The following is a 22,500-nucleotide window of genomic DNA, read 5'->3' on the forward strand; positions in this document are numbered from 1 at the left end:
CAGCAGAAGAAGAAATATATATATTTTTCTCAAGATGTACAATGTCTGCACTTATAAATTATTACCACTAGATGGCAGAAATGAGTAGAAGTACCCACCCGTACTGATAAATAATGTCATTGATTTTGTCACTTGCGATAACGTAGCATAGTCTTGATTTGTATCAAACAGCTACTCTGTGCCTGTGAGCCAAATTACTAGAACTTTTACATGACTGGTTACTATAAGTAAATCACATTCATTTTTTAAACTTCACCCATTCAGGTCTTTAAAGTTTGAGAAAAACGGATACCACTATCATGGTCTGGAATCTCTTAGTGGGGCTCTGAAACTAGCAAAGGGCAACTTTACCATCTATTTGACTTGTATTTAAGCTTAACACGGCTTTACATGGCAGGGCCTGAAGTCTCTCTCACATACACACTATTTACATCACTGGAAATGGTGGAAAATCTCCAAAACAGCCCTCATAACCCCAAACGCTCGACTAACTGCTGGTGCAAGGCTTGGGTGGGTGATTTTGACTAGATCACGCCACAACACCTGCCCTCTTCACACTGACAGTCCCCCTGACTGGTCTGCACTTGCAGACACACACACACACACACATCACTGGGATCAGCAGTCTCCTAGTTTATCTTGAAGGCCAACTATCAGTAGACATGATTGATTTGACTGTTTTTACTCGATAAGAACTGACCATTCATGACATATTGGCTTACCTGTGCATGTGTGGAGAAAAGGATGACATGGTACTTCTGCCTTGTTCGAGCCTCATAGCCATACACCTTCTGCTAACACCTCACCTGTAGCATACACTGATGGGAGATGGAGTTTTACAGTTTATATACTCATTTCTCCTTTTTAAAAGATCTAGCATGTATGACCATCAAACGTCAACATATCACACATCAGTTTTTATGGGCCTTCTTAAATGCAGGACCTGTCACTCATTGCGGCGGTGTACGACCACGTCTGCCGTATCTTTTACGGTAAAAATAAGCAAGTATAGTTCCCATGTTTGGTCAGTAGTAAAGACCCGAGGATCCACACACGTCAGTGTATATTTATCCCCACTCTTGGTGCTTTACTTGGATTACCATTTCAGTGTTAAGAACCTGTTTTCCATGTAGTTCTGCCGGGATAAATTGGATTCTAAGAAACCTACAAGGAAGAACTACGTTTACATTACTATTATTGAGATGTAATCGTTTGTTTAGAAAATATGCGACTGAAATATAGCCGTGGACACCTGACCCTGGTGTCTTCATCCACTCGGTCCTAGCGACGAAAGCCTGTGCCGGCCTGGGCCCGCACACATGTTCACCTCTAGGGGGCGTCGCGCATCGTTCCAAACAGAAAGTGCAGAAGACGGACGCGATTGCTTGGCAAAGCATGCGCGAGACTGCAAAACTGTAACCTTGTCTCTCGGTGCGTCTGTCGCGTGGAGAAATCCACGGGCAGATACCGTGACCGTTCGCGATTAACTCACGGAACACGGCTCCTTAAAAGAAGCGGTTCTTGGTAAGTGCAATATGCTATATCCTTGATATAACCTACTCTTGTAATGTAATGCAAATGCGTGTGTACGTGTGTGTGTGTGTGTGGCGGGAGTGCTTGATTTGCAGTGCGGTGCGTTGTTTGCGAGCAGCAAACATTCAGGCACGGACCTTAGCCAGCATTTCACATTTTAATAATTGAATGTTAACGGAGACGCGGAAATGCCAACAACAGAATACAAACTGCTTGTAATATATTTATATTAATAAAGATACATAAATGTTGCCGCATTCACTACAAGTGAATGCATTTTAGGCGCGCACGGTATAACTGTTTCCTAGCGCAAGAAAATATCAAATATTGCCATGGCGTTTCCTCGAAATCTCGCCTCAGCAAGTTTATAGTTGGGATATTAACACGAGGCACCGCTACACTGTTAGGATATTTTCTGACATTCATGGCTCAGCCTGCGCCTTCTAATTTAGTCTGCACCAAGCAAACTTGAGCAGTGTTTCGGTCCGCTAAAGCTGAGGTCCCGGTCTATGCGCATCGGTGACATGCTCATTATGGGCTAGAACTACCGCACACGTGCTGTTCGCTGGTTTCCGCAGTGAGAGTGCATGCCATTGTTCACGTGCAGGGTTTTTCCTGCGTGTGGTCTCAGGTAGACGTGCGGGGTCGTGGCGTCTGTGCGTATTTAAGTAGCCCAGGTTAAAGAGCGGATTCGCCGAGTGACTGGGTTTGAACAGCTCTTCCGTTCAGCTGGACTAACATTCAGCCCGGGACGGTTTGAAGGTGTTGTTATTAGTGCTGTAATTATCTGCATGTCCCCCGGATATGGAGCCACAATCAAGAGCCTTTAGAACTTGCAAACCAGTTTTAGCGCTTTAGAAACTAACCGCAGATCAGCGTGGAATATTGATGCAACCAGAGAAGCTGTTTATACAGTTTATTTCTCATAAACGTTTGTTTGTTTTTTTGTGGGAAATCTTGTGGAAGTCTCAGGTAATTTGGAATGATGTAATTCCCAGTAAAACTCTTCTGCGTATTGAGGGTGCTGCACATTGGCTGGCTGTTATGGGCTCTAAATGACCTGAGGAAAGTCAAGAAAAAACAGGCACGGAGTGAACGGGGTCCGCAAAAATGGAACCTGAAACCGGCGTTATATCGGCACTGAGGTTTTTATTTCAGTAATGAATCTTTTCATCGCTGAAATAATCAAAATTGCGCATGCATCTCAGCGCTTCGAGATGCGCTCGCTCTGTATTCGGCACTTTCAAAGGCAAAGCATGTGCAAGCGATCCATGTGGGTTTGCTGACTCAGAAGTTTGCTGACGCTCTTTCGCTCCCATATAATGACCTTGTAATAAGAGAGACTTGACACGTGATCATAACATACAACTCTTCGAGCTTTCTAGCATAGATCACCCATGCGCTCTTCTGCTGGGTCTTACTGTCACTATCTCCGTTGTGTTTTTGCGTGTACGTCCAGACTCGGGCAGAAATCCGAGATGTAGAGTCAGTGACGCTCCGCAAGCCAGGATTAATGCCCGCGTGCTCAAGTGGATGCAGTGGGCCTTTTGATCACGCCCTGCATGCGTTCAGAAGGCGCTGGCACCTTTAGGTCGGCGTGCCGGGTCAAATGCCGGGCTCTGGCTGAGACGAGGGTCGCTGCGTCACTCGGTGGAAGCCGCGCAGGTACGACGACCTCTCTGAAAACACTGCGCGTTCAAATCCTGCGGTCGCCCAGGTGGTTTTGTCTTGGTGATCGTGCGCGCTCAATGCCTCTTCTGTTGCAGGATGTCTTGGGTCAGTGGCTTTTTAGTAGCCAGAACGGACAACCACAAAACGGCTTGGGGCGAGCGGAATGGGCGCGAGTCGAGATGCAGTAGGGGCTCGTCGTCCTGGGGGCCACGCTACATGAGCTGCCTGCGTGAGCCCGACGTGCCGGACGCGACTCCCCCGCCCACGCGCCGCACGGTGGGTAGCGACTTTGGCACACGCGACATCTGGCAGGAGGACCATTACTGCAAGAAGGGGGGAACCGATGGGAAAGCCATGGAGCTCCTCTCCGAAGACGGCCCGTCCGGGATGGCGAACGTTGGCGACGACGCCGTGGAGGGCGGTGAGGCGGGCCAGGGGGCCGTCCGGGCCGTCCTGCTGTGCGTGCAGCGGCTGGCGTGCGTTTTCCAGTCCAAGCGCTTCGAGTCAACCAAGCTGGAGCGCCTGTACCAGCGGTACTTCTTTCGTCTGAATCAGAGTTCCCTCACCACGCTCCTGGGCTTGCTGGCGCTCGTGTGCGGCATCATGCTGGCCTTCCACTGCTTGCACGGCCACCCGGACGTGGCCTATGTCTCCGTGCTCTCTGTCGCCATGGCGCTCTTCCTGGTCCTGATGGTGGTGTGCAACCGGCAGGAGTTTCGCCAGGACTACCTGTGGGTGGTGAGCTACCTGGTCATGGCCCTGCTGGTGGCGGTACAGGTGCTCAGCATGCTCAACGTCGCCCCCCGCAGTGCGTCCGAGGGCGTGTGGTGGTCTGTGTTCTTCATCCATACAATCTACACTCTGCTGCCGGTGCACATGAGAGGGGCCATGCTAGGAGGGGCCACCCTCTCTGCCATTCACATTGTCGCTGCTTGGAGACTCAACTTGGAGGACAACTTCGTCTGGAGACAGGTGAGACACTCAGTGTTTGAGTGTGCGTGTGTGTGCGCGTGTGTGTGTGTGCGTGTGTGTGCGTGTGTGTGTGTGCGTGTGTGTGCGCGCGTGTGTGTGTGTGTGTGTGTGTGTGTGAACGTCCACCTTTTTGCTCCCACACAGACCCCAGAGCAGCTGTGTCAGGTGTTCCGTGTTCCTAATGGCATGATTCAGGTGTCATCAGCTGGGATCAAGCTAATATAGTGGCTCAAAGATTGGCTTTAGACACACTGAGCTACATTACTGTGGACTCCTGGAGTGACTATTTATATCTTATTTTGGCCACACAATGCAGGGCAATGTCTAAATCTAAATAAACAAACAAACTATCAAATAATTCAGAGCAAAAAAGGTCTTTTAGAACTGAAGTCTTATAGTGCTGTTAATATCACAGTAATACATCAAGGTTAACATTTTTAATTGTGCTATTTGGAGATAATGTGCAGGTGTTTGTGAAGCAAGTGTTTAAAGCATGCTAACCCTAACCCCAACACTAACCTTAACCCTAAAACTAACACTAACAGTAACACTACACTAACCCTGTTACATAATCGCAACCCACCAAGTTCAATGAACTCGACTCATGTAAGTGGATATTATGTCAGTCAGTGACATTACACACTTTACATTCTTTCCCTTTTTCAGTTCTAAGGTTAATGTGGCTCCTCTCAGAGCAGAGGGCAGTCATCCAGTCTGTTTAGCAGCTGGACGCTGTGGTGATGGAAAACACCATAAACATGCTTGCTGTGTGCTTACACAAATCATCCAGTGCTACAGAACATTTGAGAATAGACAGACACTAAAGACAAAGTGATCATGGGTCTTTCACATTGCTTAAATAAGACTTGTGAGAGTTGGGACAGCTCTAGTCTGACACGAAGGAGATGCCTTTCTTTGTATCTCATTTATTTTGCTTGACATGTCAGTGTAAAGGTCTGTGTTAACCTATCTACACGAATGCCTTAGACCACGAAGCGCACACACGTTTCAAAACGCAGAACTCTATTTAAGCAAAGCCTCATTAGAACCAAATCAGGATCTTCCTGAAAAGCGGAATAAGATTAGCTCCCTTTGATCCTATTTCCTTAGAATTTTTGGCTTGACTCAGCCTTCTCCTCGTAGTGCTCGGACCACACCAGCGTGGTTGGGGCGTGACGTGCCGTGGCGCTCACGGCTAACAGTGCGGCTACCGCTGGTCTGCTGAGATTCTGCTTTTGGCCCTTTGCTCTTGGAAAGTGGTGGGATCACCTTGTTGGCACCCAGTGTGGTAGGAACAGGGTCACGTGGAACACATGCCAGGAGATTTTGGGATCCGGTTCCAACCCCTGCAGGCAATCGATAAGGGATGAAAGTTCTTTGACCTGCCGATGTCATGCTCTCTAGGACCTTGGCCTATGTATCAGCAGGCCACCAGTACACCACACCAACTGAAAGCACTGAGAAACATCAACCCAGATGGCTCAATGAAGGTGCTAGGTGTTCTAAACAACTCTAGTACTTATAATTCATTACACTTATCGTTGTTTAAGATAGACCTTATGTATTTTGTACTTCTAGGCATCAGCAGTTATCCCTGTATTTCTACAGTATTCTAGTCCATTGGTATCTTGGACTCTAACCTACTGTACTGGCTAGGATGTATTCTATGAGGAAATGACAAAGCACTTCTGGATAAGAGAGTATGCTAAATGTCGTAAATGTAAATGTAGGTGTAGCTGCTCCTCAGGGTTTAGAGCTTGAATGAAATGATTTATAGGGATGCACACCTATGTGAAAAAATGGTTCAGTCCAATTTTATTGTATGCTCAGAATGCTGCTGCCAAAGCCACTACGTGATGACATTTTCATGACTGTAAAGGCTTTGCCAATAGGTAAAAAATGTAAGTCAAAAAACAAGCATGGAACCATGAGGAGAGGAGAAGTCTTGCCAGATTGGGCCTAACAGCTAGAACTGCTCAGTATATTGTTTGTAATTGTTATCACAATACTGGCTTTTGCAATACTGTTATCGAAGAAGTCCGCAATATTGTAAAGAACTCTCTAACAAACCAGTTTTTGTTATGTGCTGTGTGCATCCTGACATGTCCAGATTTTCCAGATGAGAGTTCCGGGATGTTTAGATGAATTGTGGCATTTACATGATCCAGAACAAATAAATAATTTTAGCTAAAATAATACATGTCATATCAAGAGTTCAGCAGTATGATGAGATAAGATCACACTTTATTGATCCCAAAGGAAATTGCAAGTTCTAATATAATGCAAGTCTCCTTGCTCTCTCTCTCTCTCTCTCTCTCTCTCTCTCTCTCTCTCTCTCTCTCTGTCTCCTTCTGTCTCTCTGGTTCATGTTCATGCTCACTCACACATGCATACACTATCACTCCCTATTACATTAGCCTAATCACTTCCCTCGGACTCCACTTTCCACTCTGTGGTGAGTGGAGTGTTTGGGGCGTCTCTCATGGCGGAGTGACTCGGGGCAGGGTGCCCTTTAACAGCAGTGGATTCACAGAGAAAGAAATTACTGGAAAGGCCATTCATGCTCTCATTCTTTCTTCTGGCCTGTGACTTCATGAATATGATGCCCTATTCAACATGTGTGTCTGACTGTGCGCCTCTGTGTGTGTGTGTGTGTGTGTGTGTTTAAGCAGCCATAGCGACACAGGCTAATCTGAGAACACCAGCTCATCTGCTTGGAGCTAATCAGTCATGTATGTTCTCTCTCTCTCTCTCTCTCTCTCTCTCTCTCTCTCTCTGTCTTTCACTCTCAGGGTCTCTTTTTTCAATCTCACTGTCTCTCTCGGTGCCTTTAATGTCTTTCTCTCTGCCTCTCTCTCTCTCTCCCTCCCTCACAACCCCCCACTGTCTGTCTGACCTCCACCACCTCTCACTACTCTACACTTCCCTCCAGCATCTGGTTCCAGGCCCCCTGTGTTGGCCTGACTGGGTGAGTCTTGTAAGCTTTGCTTGCGGTGACAATGACAAGCTTTGTGGGATGAGCAGAACGCTTCTCACACTGGTTTGATTTCTCTCGTTGCCTCTTCCAGTTCTCTTTTTGCTCTTTGTCCGCCCTCGGCGGTTCTATGAGTCCTCTGACAACATTAAAGTGTATTGTAGCTTTCTGTGGATTTCACAGCGTAACTACTGCTCACGAACCTTTTCTCTCCTCTGTACGCCGCAGCGCGCTGTGTGTGTGTGTGTGTGTGTGTGTGTGTGTGTGTGTGTAACCAGAAGGGACCTATTGCAGTAAGATGTGGATAAATATGAATTCCATGAAGAGAGTTGAGGGGAATTTCACCACTGTTCTCCAAGCTGTGTGTTGGGTCACCCTTCATACTGTTGGACACTGGCAAAGAACTGTATGGATCACACTCTTAAAATAACATGAGATGTCAAATTACCACCCTGGTGGTAAAACACGTGATATCAAAGACAAGCACAGGTGGCTGAAACAGAAGCAGACATGATGTAGGATTCACATCAAGCTGCATCTTATTTACTAACAAATGAAACACAATAAAAACAAATGAACAAACAACAACAAAAACATCAGAGCCGCCATTCAACTGATGACCGTACTTCTTTGTTATTTTCTGGTGTTTTTTATATTTTTTACATGTTGCAGGTTGGAACTAAACAAACAACACCAGAAATGATCTAGTACTCTAATCATGTTTGAAATGATCGCAGTGTCTGGGGCGCCTGTAAGATTTAACGGGAGGTAACGGATATTGTATCTAACCTCTGCACATTAGAGCACCATCGATGCTGACATGCACAAAACTCAGAATCTCGTTTATAAGGCTAAAGATTTGCCCACGGTGCTAAAATGCACTGCAGTGGAGTTTAAAAGACCAAGTGTAGATGCAATTGTACATTGCAATTCTGAGTTGTTGAAAATTTCAAGATGATTCAGGCCCAGTTTCCCAGACCCCAAATAATCGTATACTTTACAATGGTGACTCACAATTGGTGCTGCAATTTGGTCCAAGTCTGGGATTAACCGGCTCTTAGCCCTTTAGCCTGTGTGCATGATCTCATGCTTCGTCGGCCTGTTCGTAACCAGCTTCCTTCATCCTCCACAGTTGTGTAGGATTAGTGATTGTTTCGGTGAAAGGGTTGGCGCCCCCATCATCCCATACGCAGAGCTGCGCTGGACTGCCAACCTGCTCTTTCAAAGCCTCTGACAAGGTTTCCCATCGCACGCCCATTTCAGGCATCCTGCAGACTGTTGACGAACCTGAGATAAGAATACATGTTCTTCGCAGTCAGTCTTGCTTCCTGCCTTGTTGCTACCTCAGTCCCTGCTTGGCTGAGTGTCTCTTGCGACTTTAGCTGATCTCAGGGAGGCCTGGATGTCCCTGGGAGGACTTAAAGATTTTTTTTGCTACTTCATGGTGGAGATTTAGTCCAGATGACCACTTTTTGGACAGCTTCGCTGTTGCCCTAAGACGTCCTCCATGTGGACAGTGTCGTCCTTGCTATGGTTGGCAGAGCTCCAGACTATGGAAATGTGTTTTTAGTCAATTCCACACTGGAGGGGCTCCATGACTCTAAATATATGAACATTCAGTGAACAGCTGAATGTAATTATCATTAGAACTGGGTCGAATTGACTGTAGGGGACCTGATACCATGTGCTTCTTTTCCCAGAACACTTAAGACATATTTATTTTCTCTCACGCTCTTTAAATTCAAGTTGCGAAACATGCAGTTTAGTCTTATATTTAAGTGAAGGAAAATATTGAAACCAAAGTACGGAGGAAGATTTATAGCGTCACATACCGTGTCCGTAAAATGACGGTCAAGGGTCATGATGGTCTGCTTAGTCATGGTTCTTATGCATCTTTCTCTGTGCATCTGACCTAAATTTGCATATACAACACACACCATGTGATAAGGAATTAAAATACACTGCTACCTTAGATACCGAATCTTGAGAATTTAGGAATATATGTCTCCCTTCTAAACATTTATGTCTCACGGCGATGTATTATCATGCCAGTGCTGTGTAACTGATAATTAAGTGCAGTGATTGTTTTTGGCTTTGAAAGTAGGTAGAAAAACCAGTTCCTTTGTGAAGCCAGCCTAGCAGAAAAGCCCAGAGATGTGCAGATTTCATTCCACGACAGATAGCAGAGGAATTAGTCGTGGGTTTGGGGTGGCATGTGGCGTCTTTGGTGCAGACACATTCTTGGCATGCCACGCCTGCAGGCGCTGGCCAACACCACCGTGTCGGACAGAGTTTAAAAGTCAGGTGTGGCAGGGGAGGGCCCGGCCTGTGTTCCAACTCTCACGCCTCCCGCCGCGATGACTGGACCTTGGCCAGCACTGCCGTGGGACGGAGTGGAACGTCCGATTGGTTGGCGTGCGTCACGAGGGGTGGAAGAGGTGACAGATCTCTACCGACAGACCTATTGAACGTGTTGTTTATGCAACCCGAACCCCGGTGTGCGGCGTTTGCAGTCGAGCGTGTAATGAGACTGAGGACATTATCACTGTGCTCCACGTCTTTCTCCCTGAAAATGAATCGATGGTGACTGAGACTGTCATACTGCAGCTGACAAATGACTTAAAAATAAAAACAGGCCTCGTATCAAGAGCAGTTGTTTGTCGTATACTGGACAGGGAACCGAGCACAGAGCAGCAGACGAGGGCAGAGGTCCCAGGCTATCTCCCAGTATGGCCTTCCCTGTGCCCACGGCAACCCGCCACTCTCCCGTACAGAGCTGGCACTGATAAGTCAGTGATATAAAGCAGGATTAATGATAAGTGGAATACTGCACTTGAAATAACTGCAGTGATAAGTGTAATAATAGTGTGTCCAGGAATAGCAGTCGAAGGGAGGATTGCGCTCAGAGCTATAACGGTTTCTGCTGTGCTAATGGCCCGTGCTTTATCTCCCGGTAAACGCGGTGGGTTCGAGCTGTCCTGCCACGCATTGGGCCTCCCTTAACAGAGCCAAGTGCTGATTTCCGTGGCATGCAAACCCGGGGGAATGTGGACTCCCTCACCTCCAGCTCCTCGTGCAGAGGGTCATTTCCTGAATGCATGATTAATTACACGTTTGCGTTGTCGGTTACTCCCTTTTTATTTGTACAGAAACATACAAAAGTCATAAAAGGTACAGAGAAAAGAAAAATATGACTGAAATGAAAGTATTTCTGTAAATAAATAAACAAATAATGACCGGAGTAGCCCAAAAAAAAAAAAACCCTCACAAGAATACAAGTTTGTTACTCTTCAGCATGGTTTGATGTCAGATGAGTCACGACGTGCGCTGTAGGATGTGCGCTACTAGCTTCTGTTTGTTTCTGTAATCTGGACCTGTAAGGGATCAGTATCCCACACTGGCCTCACGTAGACGCTGCTCCGGCACGCCGGCTCGGCAGTGAGGCGTCCAGCGCTAAGAGTGCTGGATTCACGTAGTTCATTACTACCTAATCATTTATGATGATGAGTGATTGTTAGGCTAGATTATTTAATTATACAATCCAGTTGAGCTGTCTTGTGACATTTTTCTCCAGGATTTGTGCTTTGGATGTGGCTTATGCTTTTGTACCAGTGGGGTAATGTTTTTGTCCTGCTGTTTTGGGTATTATTAGGGGGTATGCTGACTGTGATGTTCAGGACATCTAAAGGCTGGTATAAGTGCACACTCTGTGTGCCAGGACTTCTTACATCACTGTATTTGGCTTTTGGCTTCGCCAACTGTGCCAGATGTTGAGACCAGAGCCCAGAAACCAATCCCCTGATGCCAAGGCCCCCGAGATGACGTCACCACACTGTGAAAGCTCTGGACAGCCTGGTCGTGCTGAGGCTGTTTGCCTCGGTAGGTTGAAGGGTTCCAGTTCGGCTAAGCTGGTGGTTTAGCCGTCCTGTGTTTACTGTGATGAAAATGTCCTTGGCATCATGACCCACGCTTACTGGCAGCCATGTGAAGTAGGAACACAGCCCTGCTCCAGGTGCACAGACCTTGTGCAACCTGATTTTCTCACTGTAGCAAAGCACACCTCTCGAGCCAGGTGCTTTGCATTGCCTTAAGGCTGCAGCCACAAGGCTCACAGTGAGCTCATGTGATCAGACAGCCAGAACCCGCACAGTGCTCTACTGCATTACAGACTGACTGCTCACAATACGAATGACGGGATGCGCTGGATGGAAATCGTCCTGTGGAAGTGAGGTATCTGTATTGATTAAGCCGTTATACACCATTAGCTCAGCAGTTTCTCATGAAGGATTATCTTAACAGGTGAGAGAAACACATCTATGGTAGTAGCCTTTTAAAGGCTCCATGAGAAACCTCTTGAATTCTTGAGTCTTATCCTATATATTTTTTCTCTGTTCCCCCTCCATGGAAATTTACTAATGTCCTTATTTGACCTGCGCCTTAAGGCTGTGTCAAAACACCATTTCAAGTATGTCTAGTTCTCAGGTATTTGTTTTGATATTCTCAAGGATGGGACGATTATGGTGCTATAAAAAGGAATTGCACCTCTTGCAATGCTCAGGGCTGCTTCACAGCGTGGAGTCAGATGACTGCCCCTGGCCTGTTTACACATTAGCTCCCTTTTCTCTAGACAGCACAGTTATTTATCAGCGACTGGTTGGAATAATAAGGCAGTAAGCAGACAGGAAGAGGGAGAAGTGAAGGAAGAGACCCCACATGGCTTTCGTCTCCATGCAAGACAACTAGAGGGCAGTTGTTCCTTGTGCCTTGTCTGTCCATCGAGGGCTTTAGCAGACTGCCATGCTTGCTTCATGGGTCAGAGGCAGTCAGTTATTTTTGCCCTACATATCTAAAATTCTGTCAGAAAAGGTTATGCTAAGAGGTGCAAGAAATGTAATGTCTAAGACAGGAAGTTGATTTCAGAGCTCCACTAAATGTCAGTGTTTAAAATGCTGAAAGCTTCTCACAGAGGTGGAACATTTTTCAAACATGGGATTTTTTTTATTTGCTCATGAGGGCAAAACCTTATTGTGAGAGGAATTTCACTATGACAGTCTCACTATGGCTTGTACAGTGAGGAGTTTCGATATATTTCGGCTGTTGAATGTCTGACTGTGCACAACCATAGAACTGTAATTAGCATGATTCTCACCCTGGGATGATTTGCCCACTTGAGAAAGTGGAGTGCTCCTCTGACAAGTGACAGCCCTCTAAACTGGAGCTCTCTGACAAGCATGACTTCCCAGAACCTGACTCTCTGTTCTGCTATCTATTGATCTAATTTCTCCTCTCCTCTCTCCTCTCCTTTCTCCTCCTCTCCTCTCCTCTCTCTCCTCTCCTCTCTCCTCCCCTCCTCTCCTCTCTCTCCTCTCCTCTCTCTCCTCTCCTCTCCTCTCTCCTCCTCTCCTCTTTCCTCTCCTCTCCTCTCTCTCCTCTCCTCTCCTCTCTCTCCTCTCCTCTCTCCTCCTCTCCTCTCCTCTTCTCTCTCTCCTCTCTCCCCTCTCTCCTCCTCTCTCCTCCTCTCCTCTCCTCTTCTCTCTCTCCTCTCTCCCCTCTCTCCTCCTCTCTCCTCCTCTCTCCTCTCTCTCCTCTCCTCTCCTCTCCTCTCCTCTCTCCTCCTCTCCTCTCCTCTCTCTCCTCTCCCCTCTCTCCTCCTCTCTCCTCCTCTCCTCTCCTCTTCTCTCTCTCCTCTCTCCCCTCTCTCCTCCTCTCTCCTCCTCTCCTCTCCTCTTCTCTCTCCCCTCTCTCCTCTCCTCTCCTCTCTCCTCTCTCTCCTCTCCTCTCTCCTCCTCTCCTCTCCTCTCTCTCCTCTCCTCTCTCTCCTCTTCCCTTTCTTACCTGTAGTTTTTGCTTTGCTGGCCTCAGCCAGTAGAAGGATGATGTTCACCTTACCTTGGTATAAGGAGGCTTTGAACACAGTCTTCTAAAGTGGTGTGGTCCTTTTTACAGTCTTCATTTTGTTATGAAGGAAGAGAAGGGCTCCATGAAACTCAGGAAAAATACCTTTAAGGGAAAAGTAATTGGCTCTTTGCAAGAATTCATGTATATTTATGTTGAATGTGACCTCATTTAAAGACTTCCTCAAACACTTAGTCGGAGAACTGCAACTCACTGGAACTCTGCTTTACTTTTGAAAAGTTCATTTCAGAAGGGCCTTGTGTTGTCTTGAGAGTCTACTTCCCATATTTTGTCTGGTGGACAGTTTGAACCTGGAATGAAGAGCCACTGATGTAGCTGTTCGTACTGGGCACAGTAAGAAAGTGTGAGGGTGTTACAGACTGTTGGTCCTGAGCTCTCCGGGACAGTTGACGTGAAGCAGGCGTAAGACTTTCTGCCCACTCCAGTGCAAAATGGGGGTGAATTTTAACTGCGGGGTGGGGTGCGGTGGGGTGGGGGGATTGAGGGTGAACATGATGGGCTGAAAAGCAGAGCAGATAATGACACAAACCTCAAAGCGGCACAGTGATCTTCTGAACCCTGGAGGGGCGCCAGACGTATGTTGGTTCAGTTCAAGTCCACTGCAGCCATGCATGTGTTGAGCTTTCCACTCTCCGCAGATTTAGCATTTCCGGGAATCTTCGAGAGATGGGACAGTTGGTTAGTGTGACCTGAGGGCCTAGCAGAGGCTGAATGGGGAGTTTTCGGCATGCCTCAGCTTAGAGCCAAAGGAATACCGGCATCTCCCAAGTGTACCCTCATGACAGAAGGACCATGCGCACTGGACCTTATATTGTCAGCCCCCACCTTGGGAGCTTTGCCACTTGTTACAAAAACACCAAGACTGAAACATTCTTCCTTTCTCTTTGTGGCGCGGGAGACAGATGCAGTGCGTGGTCGTAGTCCAGCTCTGCTGAGCCTGTGGAATTAGGTACAGTTCTCCCCAAGGATTCCCACGTTGCCTCACCGCCCGGCTGAGACCGATGTTGGTTTGAGCCAAACCATGACTTAAACTTATCTTATCTTCCAGATGGCCAGTGTCCTGGTTGGAATCTTTCTCTCTATGTCCCTCTCTCCTCTATCTCTCTTTCTCTCAGTCTAAATTATACATTCACATTTGCATTTTGCTATATCACATACTTGCTTTGCTTGGAATTCTTAAAAAAGTCAATGGAAAACGTAATATTTTTTTGTGCAGTGTCTTTGATGCAGGGGAGTGTAAACTGTTTGAACTTTGGATTTATTACCATACCAAACAGGTGCTACTGTTACAAGTGTGTCCCTCTGTAATCCTGGAATTCTTAGACAATATCATTATGTAATGAGTGTAGACAGAGTAGCTGCTTGTTGTTTTGTGGTGGAACGCAGGTCCTTAATCAGTAACAAATTATACCCAGTTGGAAAGAAACATTTGTGTTTTAAACTCACTCATTCTTTTTAGCTTTTTTTCCCTTTATTCTTTGGCTCATTGTTTCTAAGTGATAGTAAATGGAGGTCATGTTTGACACCTTATAAGTCAATGTTTGGACTCTGTAGGACCCAGTGTTTGGACTCTCTGTAAGATCCTGTCACTGAGGCTCTGTTAAAAGTAAATACTGATCCGACATCAGACAGAATGGCGAAAAGAGACCCCGGCCTGGGTGCCGTAGGGTTGTAAACAGAGCTGTAGACTACACCCCCATCCCCATTCTGCCTAACGGATTACACACACTCTGCGTTCATGTCTGTTCTCTCCTGCGCATCGCTAGCTTGGTTACACCTAGGGCTGGATCGTATACTGCTGTGTACGTGCAGCAAATTGTTGCATTAGCAAAACGACAGCCTCTCCCTCATGATCGTGCAGAAAGAGTGCGAGGAGAGCATCGGCGCTCAGGCACAAGACGGGTTGCCACGACCTGTTCTTAAATGGCTGGCGTCTGTGCGTTGTAACACAGGTGTATTTTAGTTAAAATGATGTAACTTCATCTCTAGTCATGTACACATGGGAACCTCAGTTGCATGCCCTTGTGTTTTGTCAGATTAAAAGTCGTGTTGCTTTTACCACTTGTAGCAGTGTAATCCCAGTATGATTATAGGACACAGTGTGGAACCCTACCGACATCATGATCCACACGTACTTGCTATTTATACTCTCATTCACCCAAGCAACCAATTATTTCATGGCGTCTGCTTTCAAAGAAAATGTTTCCTCAGTTAGAGTTTCCCTGTGAGTTGGGCTGTGGCTTAGACACGTTCCATTCAGATTTGACCAAATGCAAAAGGATTCTCTATGTTCTCACTTAAAACTGGTCCTGTCTGACTGGCCTGAATGGGAGTCTATTTCACACACATAATACACTCTGTCACACTCCTATATTCTGTCATACCTAAGATAACGGCAAGAAAAGTCCTGTTGATTGATCCTTATGCCATTTGTGTAGAGAGGAACTAAATATTTGTGTACTTTATATGAAGTGAGGGATGAAACAGCCATGGCAGCCGAGTGTCACTATGATTCATTTGATTCCCGATGCCTTTCCCAAGCTGACTTCCTGGCACCTGATTTAGTCCTCATGCACTCAGCTTCTCCATCCACAGAACGCGATGTTAACACGTCTGAGGGCTGGAGCATCAGATGTCACGCCTTCGGTCCTTCACCAGTTAAGCAAATTTATCTCACTAAAGGCCCCTTGACTGAGGATTTCCGAAAAAGCATCGGGAACCCAATCAGCACGATCCCTCGGTCTTGATGGCATGGTGAGAGACAAACACATCATCTCAGCTCTTCTGCCGGCCTGGACTCTGAGCTCTGAGGATGTTTGTGCTCTATTTTTTTCTAAAGCAAAGCCTTTTTTTTCCGAAGCAGTGCTGTATCATTAGTTGTCAAGGAGATAAATAGAGTGTACTTGCAGTTGCTGGGGAAGTAGCGTCTCTCGGATGAGATCCTAGGCACATCCAGTCCCGCCCCTGCCCCGCCCCCAATAATGTACCAGTTAGGATGAAGCTTTATGATGATTATATATCATTCCTATAATAATATAACATATATCATATAAGTAAAATTTTTCTAATCCCCCCAATACTTTCATTATGAAAAATCAATTGTCATATGTGAGAACATTAAATAGATCTGCACCAAGATAAACTAAAGTAAACTAAAACTAAAATGTTAAAGACAAAAAAAAAAAAAAAAATGAGTAACAGGTTTTTTTTTTTTAGCCAATTAGCTAATCTCTCACTATTAATCTTTTACATGGTAATGAGAGCAGGCCACAGAACTGCTGGTGCACTGTAGTGCCACAGCAGATATGGAGGGTAACACTGGTTAGAAGTCTACATACAGTAGAACTGAAATAACGGCCGTGAGAGGACTACATGTAATACAACTACACTTCAAGACAAGTCCTTATGAAGTTTGCTAACTAGTTACAACAGACACAAAGCACTGTCAACCAGTAGAACCACATTTTTTTAAAAAAAGCTTTGAAATGTTATTTTTAATTTTAGTGCAGAAGAGGAGGAACAGGATGAAGATAATGGCATCCAAAAAAGGGTTAATCCATAATGGAGTAACATCCATCAGCAATTTGTTACTATGCAGTTTTAATTTGACAGAATTTGTGTTTACAGATGTTGTTAACAGACTCTCTCTATTTGGTCTAATTCTGTTTGTTTTTTATGAAATATACAGCTGGTTATTTTAGAGACCTACAGATGCTCAGAGAAATGTATTGTGACTTAAATTACTGCAGTAATTCCCAAAAGACTCGCACTCTTTAAAAAAAAAAATTAAACCTAAAATTAAAAAAAACTCCTTTTTTATAGTCAGAAGCTAAATGTTTGCCTTTTATCTCTGAAAGGTCTGCTGTGGCCTCTCAGAGCATCCAAACGGAATGTTACTGCCTAAACTCTCTTAACCCTTCACAGTCTGTGTATGTAGTTGCCAGGTTATTCAGTCTTAAACCTTCACAGTCCGTGTATGTAGTTGCCAGGTTATTCAGTCTTAAACCTTCACAGTCTGTGTATGTAGTTGCCAGGTTATTCAGTCTTAAACCTTCACAGTCTGTGTATGTAGTTGCCAGGTTATTCAGTCTTAAACCTTCACAGTCCGTGTATGTAGTTGCCAGGTTATTCAGTCTTAAACCTTCACAGTCTGTGTATGTAGTTGCCAGGTTATTCAGTCTTAAACCTTCACAGTCCGTGTATGTAGTTGCCAGGTTATTCAGTCTTAAACCTTCACAGTCCGTGTATGTAGTTGCCAGGTTATTCAGTCTTAAACCTTCACAGTCCGTGTATGTAGTTGCCAGGTTATTCAGTCTTAAACCTTCACAGTCCGTGTATGTAGTTGCCAGGTTATTCAGTCTTAACCCTTCACAGTCCGTGTATGTAGTTGCCAGGTTATTCAGTCTTAAACCTTCACAGTCTGTGTATGTAGTTGCCAGGTTATTCAGTCTTAAACCTTCACAGTCTGTGTATGTAGTTGCCAGGTTATTCAGTCTTAAACCTTCACAGTCTGTGTATGTAGTTGCCAGGTTATTCAGTCTTAAGCCTTCAGAGTCTGTGTATGTAGTTGCCAGGTTATTCAGTCTTAAACCTTCACAGTCTGTGTATGTGGTTGCCAGGTTATTCAGTCTTAAACCTTCACAGTCTGTGTATGTAGTTGCCAGGTTATTCAGTCTTAAACCTTCAGAGTCTGTGTATGTGGTTGCCAGGTTATTCAGTCTTAAACCTTCAGAGTCTGTGTATGTGGTTGCCAGGTTATTCAGTCTTAAGCCTTCAGAGTCTGTGTATGTGGTTGCCAGGTTGTTTAAATGTATTTAACCTTGCTTGGCCCAGCTGCTTATTGGATGTAGTCACATGTGCGTGTTTGGCTGAACGCCACCACACAGCTCCAAACGCTGGTCGCGAGGTGAAAATGACACACATCTCGAGGTGTTACTTGTATACAGTCAAAAAAGCTTTTCTTATTGTGTCAGCTCCACACTTAAAGATTCCAGTAGATACGGCGGTGCTGTATACTGTCAAAGAACTGCAGTCAGGGCTTCTCATATGAGCCTGCTCATGGCTGTGTTGCTTTTCCACGGTGCTTTCTGCAGTAAACAGCAAAATTCAAAGAGCAGTGACATACTTCAGTGAAGCATCTTTAGCCGTAGAGCATGATTATGGTTCAGCTGTTTCTCTGCAACATCCAAAGTGATCTCATTCTGCCATGCTTGCTTCTTCTCTGTGTTGGCGTTCAAACCGTGTGTGTGTGTGTGTGTGTGTGTGTGTGTGCGTGCGTGCGTGTGGTGCGTGTGGTGTGTGTGTGTGTGTGTGTGTGTGTGTGAGACAAACTGAAGGCCTTTCTTTCCAGGTCTCTGGAGGTGTGTTATGCTGGGTTTGAAGTTTACATGACGTGCTAATTCCAGCGGGCCTGACACTGACCTGTTGAATAATGAATGGAACCGGCAAGAAACTGGAAGAGTTCTCATCACGAAAGTAGTGCAGCTTCTATAAGCTTCCAGCAGAAAGAGCCATTTCTGCCATTTTTTTATAACGATGACCATATGACAGTATTTTAACGTGAGCAGTCGATCACATGCTGCAGTAATGGAGTCTAAGTTCGATAGCTCAGATCTGGATCCTGTGCTGTGTGAGCGCTCAGTGCTGATGGATTGGATGCGTTTGTTTATGCTGGGTTCATCTTTACCTTTGGTTTCCATAACCTCGTGTTCTTTGGTCTTTGTCGAGTTATGCCACACCAGCGTGCGCAGAATGGTTCCATAACTGGCAGGCCCACTTGTTGTTCTAATGATTCAGTTTGCCTGCTTTATTCTGCAATCACAGCGAGAATTCATGTATCCACAGTTTTAAGTGGTTTCAAGGGATTCATTTGTCACCATTATGCATCTAAGCCCAAAATGGATCCAGACTGACAGTTAGATGTGTGGTGTTGGAGGCGCTCCCTTCCCCGAGTGACACCAGCATGTGAACACACACTCTCCTCTCTGCTGTCCCTCTTAAATTATACTGACAGAATAATCTTCATAGGAAATGGTTTGTGCTGCAGTCAGTGGAAAAGGGCCATTCCCAAGATGCAGTTCGGATACAGCAAAGCAAGTCACAGGGATGAAAAACAAAACAAACCGCTGTCATTGATGAACTTTCTCATCATGGTCCTTTAATCACCGGCAACCACAGCCAGATTCAGAATGTGGTTTTCACACCGCACATACGTCTATATTATGAGATTTCCGTAGATCTGGACGAACACGAACACACAGTGACTGCGTACAACAGGAGCAGGACTACCGAGCAGGTGCCTGATTGTGCCGAGCGGTATGTGGCATGACGAGCTGGCGTCCAGGCTGCGTGGAGGCTAACTCTGGAGTCCCATCTTCCTCTGGGCTGGGGTGTGCTAGCAGCCTTCGCCACCATGGGGGCGGAGGTTTCTCGTGACACGGAGTGCTCACACATGACCTAGCAGCTGTCTGTTAGTTTTACCCCCCCCCCCCACCTCCCCCAAGGCATGGGCCGGCCCCAGCGCTGATACACATCACATCAGTTGATCAGTAGATCCGGGTCACATAACCAGCGTAGCAAGTTTTTTCCTCTGGGCTGTCTTTGTGCGCTCACTAATCTCAGTCCAGGGGACTTGTTGTGCTTGTAACCAAACGCTTGTGCTTGACTGGACAGCAGAGCAGCACAGAGTAGAATGTGTGTGTACTTCTCATAGAGCACAGCTCAGCTCTGCTCTGTCGGAATGTGCTAAAGTCAAACTTACTGACAAACTTCTAACATGTTCAGTAAACTAACAAGTTCCATTGTGTATATGCAGAGGACTTCTGGCTTTTAATTTATTCATTCTTTCTCTCTCTCTCTCTCTCTCTCTCTCGCTCTCTCTCTCTCTCTCCTCAAATGCAGTTATGTGCAAACGGGTTGATTTTTCTGTGCACTAACATTATTGGGATCTGCACACACCACCCGACTGAGGTGTCCCAGAGACAGGCCTTCAGAGAGACGCGGGGATACATTGAGGCCAGAATACACCTGCAGAGAGAGAACCAGCAGCAGGTGCATGTGGCACCGCACACACAATGCATACACGGTGTACACACACCACACACACACCGTACACACTCCGTACACACACTATACACACCACGCACAAACACCATACACACACACCGTACATACACTGCACACATGCTGCACACACACCGCACACACACCGCACACACACCACACACACACACCGAACAAACATCACAGACACAATGTACACACACACACTGCACATACACCGTGCACACGCCACACACACACACCATACACACACTGCACACACAAAGTACACACACCGCACACACACTGTACACACACTATACACACAGCGTACACACATGCCGTACACACACTGTACATACACTGCACACACACCGTACACACACCATACACACAATGTACACACGCTGCACATAAACCGCACAGACGCTGAACACACAGCGCGCACACACCACACACACACAGCGTACACAAACCACACACACAACGTACACACGCCACACACACCGCGCATGCTGCACACACACACACACCACACACAATGCACACATGCTGCACACACACTGGGACTTTAGAACTTGGTGTATTCAGTGCATGCTACATGGCTACTATCCCACGCCATGTTGTGTTTCTGTTCCCAAAAAACGAAGAGTTTTGTTTTTTCTTTGCATTGCCTCATTGGCAAGGCTGCAGAAAGGATCATAGGTCATTGGTCATTGCTAAATGGTAATTGGTCATTTGTAACTGGTAGTTATCAGTGACCCTCTGCAGGTTCTGACACCCAACTCACAGCATACAAATACAGTTAAAACGCTGCGCGCCTCACTCACATGCTTGCATCGGTATGCGCACGAGCTCAACGTGATTCCCTCCCAAAAACACGTTCCAGGAGCGCCTGCTGCTTTCGGTGTTGCCAAGGCATGTTGCCATGGAGATGAAGGCAGACATCAACGCCAAGAAGGAAGACATGATGTTCCATAAGATCTACATCCAGAAACATGACAACGTCAGGTAAACAAACAGCAGAGCGGTCTGGAGCTAGAGTCACACCAATCCTCCCACATCCGTCCCGTAAGACGTTACCCTAGGGATCAGTCCGTCTGTTGTCCTACTCTGTTGACCTTGGATGTAGGCGCATTCCTGTTGGACAGTGGCCTGTGAATGCCAGTTTTCTTGCACTTTTCTTCCACTTTCCAAAGTAAACGCACGCCGATGCGATCTCTAGGGATGATGTGATCAGAGGCCCAGCAGGCCAATCAAACAGACCTGCTCGAATATTACAGACACTCTGGCCTTTTAGGTCAAGCCCGTTGTGTCCTAAAACACTGGTGTGGCTTTGTGAAAGGACGCTGCTTGCGAATGGCGAGGTGGTCTGTAGAGACTCTGCAGTTTCTCTGCTCTCCCTTTCTGCCTCTCTCTCTGTTTCTCTTGTTCTTTATTTTTCTGTTCAGTTTTTCACCTCATATTGGGATGCAGCAACACTAAAGTTAAATGGCTTCTCGCGTTCTAGTGGGGAGAGTGTGTTAGCAGTGTGCGGTGTGTGCTTGTCACAGTCTCCCAGCAGTTGTTCGTGAGTAAGAGCAATCCCTCCTAACCCACCCTGGCTCCACGCATCTGTGTCACATTTGCTCAGGAAGAGCCGAATGCGTAAAATTGCCCAATTTTACTACGAGGGCGGGAGCGCTTCTCGCCAAATGTTTTAAATTTTCCCAGTGGCAGGCTAGAGGAGGGGAACACTGCCATCTGTTGCCCTTCAGTGACGAGCGCTCTCTTGCTGGGCTCTTTCTGCAACCTTCTCATTTACCGCCGATGATGTGTTGCTAGGGAGAGTGGAGTGAAACCCCCCACCAACCTGCAGCCATACGCTGGATAACTTGGCCCGTTACACCGCGCGCTGTGACCCAGACCAGGGACCTGTGTAATTATTGATCTTCTTTCTCCAACTGTGTGTCCCCGCGTCTGTGTTGGCAGCATCCTTTTTGCAGACATCGAGGGCTTCACCAGCTTGGCATCGCAGTGCACGGCGCAGGAACTGGTGATGACGCTTAACGAGCTTTTCGCCCGCTTCGACAAACTAGCATCGGTAAGACAATGCCATCACCTCCCAAGCAAACGCACAGGCTGGAGCTGAGCGCTTCATGCTGGCATGTTTCTCTCCTAGAGGGCTTTGCTTGATCAAATCCCTTTATTACAAATCCATGATTCATCATCTGAGACTGAATGTTTCCCATCATATGGTACTGATAGTTGTTGTGGCCTCAGTTCTTGAAATACGATATGGTGGCCCTGTGTTTTCATTTAGTGACCTAGGCAGAGTAAAACAATCACTCCTTTTTACTGATCCTGTTCCTTGTTGAAGTAACGCAATGAGAGTTTAACATTTCTGTTGAACA

At 46.3% G+C, this 22,500-nt stretch overlaps 1 protein-coding gene across 7 annotated transcripts in view; it reads left to right on the plus strand.

The window, feature by feature from the left end:
* Nucleotides 1-1,374: 1,374 nt before the first annotated feature.
* Nucleotides 1,375-22,500, plus strand: part of LOC113591158 (adenylate cyclase type 6-like) — a 33,566-nt gene continuing 12,440 nt past the window's right edge. For 5 of the 7 annotated variants that reach the window (XM_035522425.2, XM_081706758.1, XM_081706759.1 and 2 more), the window contains exons 1-6: nucleotides 1,375-1,524; nucleotides 2,993-3,198; nucleotides 3,300-4,176; nucleotides 19,967-20,116; nucleotides 20,997-21,118; nucleotides 22,079-22,190. In XM_035522425.2, coding sequence (XP_035378318.1) covers nucleotides 3,301-4,176; nucleotides 19,967-20,116; nucleotides 20,997-21,118; nucleotides 22,079-22,190 — 1,260 coding nt within the window. In that variant the 5' untranslated portion in view covers nucleotides 1,375-1,524; nucleotides 2,993-3,198; nucleotide 3,300. The remainder of the gene's footprint in view (nucleotides 1,525-2,992; nucleotides 3,199-3,299; nucleotides 4,177-19,966; nucleotides 20,117-20,996; nucleotides 21,119-22,078; nucleotides 22,191-22,500) is intronic. The other 2 variants (XM_035522426.2, XM_081706762.1) reach the window with 2 other exon arrangements.

The sequence above is a fragment of the Electrophorus electricus genome, chromosome 24, assembly GCF_041902795.1.
Source record: "Electrophorus electricus isolate QZ-2024a chromosome 24, ASM4190279v1, whole genome shotgun sequence".
NCBI lineage: Eukaryota > Metazoa > Chordata > Actinopteri > Gymnotiformes > Gymnotidae > Electrophorus > Electrophorus electricus.